Consider the following 8334-nt stretch of genomic DNA (forward strand, 5'->3'; position numbering starts at 1 on the left):
CCCATCACGCAGCATGATTTGGACCCTTGAAAAAAGTTAAGGACACAGGCTCAGACGTGAAGACACGTCTTTGAACATGGTACCATCATCCAACTTCGTGACATCTCAATTACCTCACTTGCAAGTTGGGAAAAACATTCTCTACTTTCGATCTCAGTAATCAATGGAAGGATGGTGAAACATATTGTTGAAATAATAACAGATTTCAAAGGGCAGTGTGATTATATTTATAACCCACTCCCAAAATCCAAAGGCCTCCATAGACTGGAAAGCAATAGATCCACACTGGAATCGGTTAAAAAAAACATACCTTTCCAAACCCTGACTTTATTACAGAAGCTTGAAAGGAACATGGATATGATGACGGAAGAGTCTTGAGGATCTGGGGACAAGCGGGAGGGAAGGTGTGCTACCAGCAGTGTCCAGAAGAGGGGGCTCCTGAATAGCTGGCGGGCATGCTGTGACGGGGCAGCTTCCCCGTCTTAACCACAGAAGTTTTCTCTGACTCAGCGCATCCCTCCACCGAAGCCTTTTTTGTGTTTTCTCAGGGAGGCTTCTTCTTGGAGACCAATGAACAATGAACTCAGGTACTCCCGTGGGCTGGGGGCTCTCCTCCCCGCTCATTCATTGGTTAGCGCTCCAGGTAATGAATCAGTCTTCCGCACCTGGGAGAGTTTCTGCAGGGCTCCTACGGTCAGCTCTGCCCTGCTTTGCTCCGGCGCAGCCTCCGCTCCCACTCCTCCTAGAACTTGCTTGTCTGGGGGAGCTGCAGCCCTGGGTCCAGCAACTAAGTCAGGGGCTAAGGCATTTTCTCTATCTGTCGCCTTAACATAGGGGCGCTGAACATTTTAGAAGGTATGAAAATCGGACCATTTTCTCTGGATAGTGAGGGGCAAAGGCCGCTGAACCCGTGGAACTCCGAATCCCTGGAACTGTACATATTTTTGACACCAGAGGATACTAAGGCTGGCTGTGGGTTTGCTTTTGTTTTCTTTCTGGAACTGCATGGCCGATAGAAGGGGAGCACAGACATCTTTCTAAAGGAGACCTGGACCCCAAATCCAGTGGTTTGAGACTTGGGCATGAAGGTATAAAGCAAGTTAGTGTAAGGCAAGAGGGAGTGGTGGGGCCTGCAGCTAGAGAGGGCACGACTTCCTAAAGGCCTTCTGCCTCGAATTCGCACGCACACTGCGCCGGGCACGCAGCGCGCCCCCCAAGCCACCTGCACTCAGTTTGTCCATCCTGCTCGGTATACTGAAGTCCAAACTCCAGCCTGCAGAGGAGACCATCACCAAGCTGCCTAGACGTGCTCCTCTCCAATGGCTTACCCCTCCTGACTCTCTTCCTTGTCATTTTCTGCCATCTGTGACCCCCTCCTCTGCCTGCTGTCTGACGTCGGCTCATCCTTCGAGGCTGGCTCAAACCCTGGCTCACCTGGGAAGCCTTTCCTAACCCACGGTGAGGTCTCTCATCTGCATGTCTCATGTGACACTCGAGGCTGCCCCGTAAGGGTCACACTGCTGCAGACCCTGCTGAGGGGGGAGGGAGACGGACACCCAGCCCCAGGTCTGCTTCCGAGGCTACTGGCCCTGATGGGGGGGCTGTGGCCACCTGGGGAAGGGGACTCTCCTTCTGTACTGCGGTAAAATACAAGGAACATAAAAATGTCCCTAGTCACCATTTTCAATTCAGTGGCACTGAGCACATTTACAATGTGGCGCAACCATCACTGCTACCCAGTGACAGCACATATTCATCGCCTCGAAAGGTAACTCCATCCCCATTAAGCAGTCACTCCCCATCCTCCCCTTCCCTTGGAAACCACAAATGTGCTTACTGTCTCCATGGATGGGCCCATTCTGGACACTGCATAAAAATGGACTCAGACACCGTGTGGTGCTTTGTGTCTGGCTTCTTTTCACGCAGCGTGTTTTCAAGGTTCATTCACGTTGTACCAAGAATCATTCCCTTTTCTGGCTGAATAATCTTCCATTGCATGGATATGCCCTGTTTATCCATTCTTCACTTGATGCACATTTAGGTTAGTTCCAACTTTTTTGACTATTGGGAATAGAGCTGCAATGAATGTTCCCGCATACATTTTTGTTGGAACACCTGTTTTCAATTCTTTTGGGTATGTATCTAGGAGTGGAATTGGCGGGTTACATGGTCACTCCGTGTTTAATTTACTGAGGAACCACCAAACTGCATTCCACACAGACGCACCATTTTACATCTCCAACAGCAATGCGTGGGGGTGCTGATGTCTCCACATCCTCATCAACACTTATTATTTTCCATTTTTAAAATTTTAGTCATTCTAGTTAGTGTGGAGTGGTATTCTGTCGTGGTTCGGAGTTGCATTTCCCTGACAGCGAATGACACGGGACCCCCTTCTCGTGTGCTTGTTGGACAATTTGTTTCTCTTTGGAGAAATGTCTATTCAAGTCCTTTGGGGCACATTTTTCTTACTTGCTCAAAGCCCCATATGCACTAGTGGTGGCTGTGATATCAGACTAGATTGTAGGCTCCTTGAGGACAGGAATCATGTTTTATTCAACCTGATAGGCACCACTTGGAGCCTGCAATGTGAGCACTGTTCTCTTACAGAGGATCTTACAGTTTTCAAAGAGTATTCTTGTGCATTCTCTCAACGGCCTTACGCGAAGCTTACGCGGTCGACAGGGCAGAGATGTTTTTCCCTAGCTGGGTTACTTCCTCCTTTGAGAAGCCCTCTAGTAGCCTCCTAGCTCAGAGATGATGAGTATTTATCAGCTGAGAACCCACAGGCATTGACCAGTCAGAAGAGCTGTTGGCTTTCACGTAAACAGCCAGTCCTGCTGGACCAGGTGGTTATCAACCCTGCTCCTGGTTGAAACTGACTGTCCTTCCTCAGGGCAACTATTATACTCCCTTAGTACCAAGAGGCTGAAGGCTTTGCTCATTTGCATTAGGCAGAATTTAAATACTTTGGTAGAAATACTGATGCGATTTCTCTTGGCACACAGCGTTAGAAATCACCGAATCATCCCCTCCAGCCTCCACTTGCAGTGAACAAAATTCATGAATAGCCACTTATTTTCAGCGCTGTTGAGCTGAGCGGATTGTAGGCTGGGTTTAAGTCACTGCAGTTTGGGGAGCTTTACTGGGAATCAGAAATACCCGCCATCCATTTATAAGATGAAAACCACTTCTGTGTACACGCAGTGGAGGGGGGAGTAGGTAGGCACCGTTACTTTGGCATTGATTCTAACTCAATTTACAACCTTTTCAAAAAATGTTTCTTAAGAATCATCTCCGCATTAAGCGGTGGCTTTAGAGCTGAGAAAACATGCCCCCAAATCAATCAGAAGTTATCTGGGATGAAACATTACGAAGAAAGTCAAATGACCACCAGGCAGTTAATTGAGGAGAAAGTACTCTGTGAACTATTAGCTATAATCCTGAGAAACTTAAACCAAAACTATGTGATCAAGCTTGTAGGTATGTGTCTCTTGTGAGTGTAACGCTCTGCTTTGTCTTTATTTCCATAGGGAGACTGGCTTGAATGATACAGGGTCTGCTGCAGGCAAGGCCTTCAGGTTTGCTTCCCTTGCATAAAATCCGGCTGCACCTGTTTTACGCCACATACAAATCCTGTGTGCACTGCAGTCAGTTGTGTCTATCTCTAGGCTGAGCTGATGAAGCCTTTTAAGTCAGGAATAGCCTGGCTGAGCTGTGATCCCAGAGAAGGGCAAACATTGCCCAGAAGGGGTCTTCGTCTGCAGGGAAGACCCCTGCTGGGCAAGAGAACCTTGGTCCATATACACCGATGGCCCAGGTCTCAACTCCTGTCTTGCGATGCTCCCAGTGGATTGAACACGTCCATGGGTCCGTGTGACTCTCCCCCTCTTGACAGACCTAACTCAGCACTCCCTGCCCCGAGCTGGCCCTGTGAGCTGAGCGCTCAGACGGGCGGGGAGGCCGGCCCACCGTACCTTGACAGCAGCGTGTACAGGGACGGGGTTGCCCGGGGGACCGAGCCCCTGCTTCCCCGGGTCTGACTGGTTGCCGGGCTGGGGGGCCGAGTCATTCCTTTCATTTTCTGAGCCAGAAATAAGATCCTAAAAATCCAAAGTTTAGCATTATTAGGATGCAGGAGTAAAAACCGTGTGACATGGAAATGTTGCGGTAGAGCCTCCCATTCCACCCCCGAGGTCTGCTGTGTTAATCCTAGCTTCTTATCTCAGGAACATCAGATTCTGTCCTCCAGCGGGAGGAGTCGTGTATATCATTTGTCATCCAGTTGAGGACACTTTTAAGAGAGAAAGCAGGCATGATTAATAATTATTCCAGCAGACAGGTATAGGACTGGCCTGTTCTAGGCAAACTGGGACATCTGGTCACCCTGGGTGAGGGTTCCAGCTACCTGCGGCTATAGGTCTACCTGTTGGTATTGACAGTGGGATTGAAAAAGAGAGGATGCAGGAGGAGTGGGTGTAGGAACTTTGGGGGAAAGTAGGACAACAAAAACGTTAGATGAAATGGGGGTTAGCTGATGGAGGGAAAGTGTGTAGGTATGTGTATGTGGGTGTACGCATCTGGGTCTCTGTGTATTTGTGTGCATGTGTGTCTCTGTGTGTATGCCTGTGTAATGTATGTGTGCATATATACATGTATATGTATCCCTTTGCACGTGTGTCTGTGTGTATACGTGTGTCTGTGTGTACATGTGTGTATATGTAAGTGTGTGTGTATGTATTGTGTGTAGTATCAGGAAAACCTTTATGAGAGGCACGTTCCCATATGCAGAGAACTCTGTGCCCTCTCTCTTTCCCCTACAATCCTATGCCATGACTTTGAAAAAGGGGCAGGGGCTGCTCCACCATCTCCCCGAGCTGCTCAGCCCTTCCCTGAGCCCCAGCGCCTATCAAGGGTCTGTAGCATCCCTTTCTCTCGGCGCCTGTGCCCTCATCTGTCACATGAGGTTGCCGGATGAACTGACATAAGATGACTTTTGCATTTTGCCTGGCATTGCTCAGTGTTTGTTCCCTTTTTGCCCCGCTCCAAGGGTTAAAAAGAAAAGAATGTGTCTTCTCCCCAAAGCATCTTTAAATCAGAAGCTGAGGAATTTACTGTCAGAGTAATAAGATACAAATGGTCTGATGTACTGTTTGATGTTATCAAAGAAGTTGGGCTGCAAAGAGCAGCTGCGGGATGCAGGGGAAGGAAAAATGCTTTGATTATAAACTCTTGCACAATAAACGTACGGCTCTTTTGGCTCTGCTTTTTCTGTCTCCCGTCTCCCTCCTGTCCCACATTTCCTCCTGGGCAGCCTTGGCTTTGTTCTGATGGAGTGAAGAAGGGCCTGACAACGACTGGTAACAGCACAGTTTCAGGAAACAGCGTCGTGGTAAATAATTCCTGAAACTGTCCCTGATCCCTGCATGCTTTACAGTGTAAAAATGTTTTCAAATACACTATCTAATACGGTTTAAAAAGTACAAACATCCAGCTATACAATAAGTCCTGGGGGTGTAATGTACAGCATGGTGACCATAGTTAACAATAGTGTATTGTCTCTCTGAAAGTTGCTGAGAGAGTAGATCTTAAAGACTCTCATCACAAGAAAGAAAATTTGTAACCATGTGTGGAGATGGATGTGAACTAGACTTATCCTGGTGATCATTTCACAATACTTACGATGATATATTGTATCTATCGTACATATTGTGAAATACACGTGTATTTCACAATATGTACGATAGATACAATATATCATCGTAAGTATTGTGAAATGATCACCAGGATAAGTCTAGTTCACATCCATCTCCACACATGGTTACAAATTTTCTTTCTTGTGATGAGAGTCTTTAAGATCTACTCTCTCAGCAACTTTCAGAGAGACAATACACTATTGTTAACTATGGTCACCATGCTGTACATTACACCCCCAGGACATACACGTGTATTTCACAATATGTACGATAGATACAATATCAAGCAATTATTTTGTACACCTGATATTGTATACATTGTGTATTTCACGATATATACAATATCGAACAATTATGTTGTACACCTGAAACTAATATAATGGTATATGTCAATTATACCTCAATTAAAAAAATTAGAAGTACACACAGATATAAACATATCTACATATAATAAAAATGAGATATCTCTATATAATTAAAATATATAAAATAATATCTGTTAATAAAATATACATCATATATATAAAATATCTGATTTCAAGTCATCGAATAATTCCTGTGAGGCCAAGAGGAGTAAACTCTTCCTGAAGGGGAGGGGCTGAGGTCGGAGGGTTCTCTCCAGAGCCAGGATGTGGTGGAAGATTCACATCTCGTCGTCTCACGAACGAGTGCAACCCCTCCCCCTCCTGTGCGGACCTCACACTCATCTCCTCTGGGGGCTCTGGGAATACCACCCTGCCAGGCCAAGGAAAGGTCCCAGCAAGCCTGGGTGTGGCTTATAGAGGGGGAGCTCCAGGTGTTGGTGGGGGGCCCCGCATGCTCCTGGGGCCACACAGCTACTCAGCCTCACTTCCTTCTCTGTAACATCTAACAGAAAACGCTTGCAAGGTGCCTAGCACTGGCCCTGGTACACAGTGGGCGCTTAATAATGGCAGAAGATGTTGTTGGCCATCATTATACTGCTCTTTATAAATGTGCTTTTAACAGTATGTGCAATATCCATTGCTCACATCTCGACAATCTGTGGATTTGTCCAGAAAAAGGGGAATGCTATGTTTGGGCTGGGGCTGGAAGTGGTCCTTGCCCCAGGGGTTCGGCAGGTAGACGCCTGCTAAGCGTAGAACCGGCTCGGGGCTCCGGCTTTGTAGCCAGTCAGCGCCTCCTGCTCCTCGCTCCCCAGGGTCCTACAGTGGTAACTCAGTGCCTGGAAAGACCGTGGGCTTTGAGACCAGTCCTGCTGAGGCCCTTTCTCTCCAGGAGACTGTTGGTTGGCCATCTCATCTTGGGGAGCCTCATTTCTACCTTGTCTCTAAAAGTGGAGATAAAAGAGGTCTACTTGATAGAGTAGATACTGAAAACATAAGTCAAAAGGGCATATTTCTGGGGATTCTCTTTCGGTGTTATCCGGAAGCTTTTGCCCTTACACACAGACCCCTGGACCGAACAGCGTAAGAAGCATCAAGATGACGTGCCACGAAGAGACACCTCTGGGGTCTCTAAGCAAAACAACCTCAGCACTGCTATTTCAAGACTGAAGAGGTGACAGGCTGAGATGGGGTTTGTTTACCTGGGTTTTCCCCCGAGGACCTGCCAAAGGGGTCTCTGTAGCTTTCACGTCTGGGGGGGATCCTGCTGAGCCCTGGAGGTCTTCACCTCGAGTCTGATCCGGAGAAAGCCCATCGCTGCTGTCCTCCTCAAAGGCAAATGCATCCGCTGGTTTGGAGAAACTCACCTGGTTACCTGAGGGAGGGAAAGCCCAGAAGAACTGGGTCAGTGGCAGTGCTTCGGTGCGCCACCCCTATTAGGAGCACTTGCCTACCTCCTTAGACGTTTCCAGTTCAAGGCAGCAGTGGAGATATATTTAAAATGACTTGCTTTCCCCTCTATTTACTCCATACAGGGGAACTTGTGTTTACAAAAGTGACACGTTTGGCAGGGACAAATGAGTGACATATTAAAGGTCTACCATCATTTATTAAACTTCATTTTCAGATTGATCCATTCCTGCACATTTTGTATGTGAGCCCCTATCTTTCTGAAGCTAAATCAGGGAAGATGAAGGAAAGAATAGGGGCCATCGGGGGCAGGAGGAGAAGGCCCCTGTCTCCCTGGGGCTTTACGACGAGAGGTGAAATTGAAATGACAGCGGGCCACTTGCATCGTGTTCAAACATAAAGCGGGGCAACCGGCACAGAATGTTTCGCAAACTTTGCTATTAAGGAGAAGCCAGGGAGCTCCTAAGTTTAAATTCCTAAGTGTCAGAAGAGCTAATGTCACCAGAATGTCCCAAAGCCCCACTCAACGAACGCGTATCTGTTTATAAAAGCCATAAACGTGTCTCAGAAACTGGAGCGTGATCTTTATTTATTTGTTTTTATTATCTGGATTTTGTTGTTATTTACCTCTTATCTTCGTCTCTATTTTGGAAATTCCCAGCGACTCACACGCGCTCAGATTCTTCCCCAGCAGCCCGCGTGGTCTTGGGAGGGAAACCCAGACATTTTCTTGGGGAGTGGGGTTACCAGACCAGGTGGGACTATCGTGACATCCTTATATGTCCCTTATGTGTTTTTTTTTTATCATTTTGATCATTTATAGTACTGTGATTTTATTTATTTATTTATTTATTTATTTATTT

General features: G+C 47.0%; 1 protein-coding gene across 4 annotated transcripts in view; it reads right to left on the reverse strand.

Annotated features, from left to right (window-relative positions):
* The window catches only part of MYOCD (myocardin), a 94097-nt gene that overhangs the window by 22035 nt on the left and 63728 nt on the right, over nt 1-8334 (reverse strand). For all 4 annotated transcript variants that reach the window (XR_003682930.2, XM_007104503.4, XM_007104502.4 and 1 more), the window contains 2 exons: nt 7264-7436; nt 3978-4103 (listed from right to left, as the gene is read on the reverse strand). Coding sequence is in view for 3 of the 4 variants with exons in the window: in XM_007104503.4 (XP_007104565.2) it covers nt 3978-4103; nt 7264-7436 (299 nt within the window). In the remaining variant the exon portion in view is untranslated. The remainder of the gene's footprint in view (nt 1-3977; nt 4104-7263; nt 7437-8334) is intronic.

This window comes from Physeter macrocephalus, chromosome 14 (genome assembly GCF_002837175.3).
Source record: "Physeter macrocephalus isolate SW-GA chromosome 14, ASM283717v5, whole genome shotgun sequence".
NCBI classification, from domain to species: domain Eukaryota; kingdom Metazoa; phylum Chordata; class Mammalia; order Artiodactyla; family Physeteridae; genus Physeter; species Physeter macrocephalus.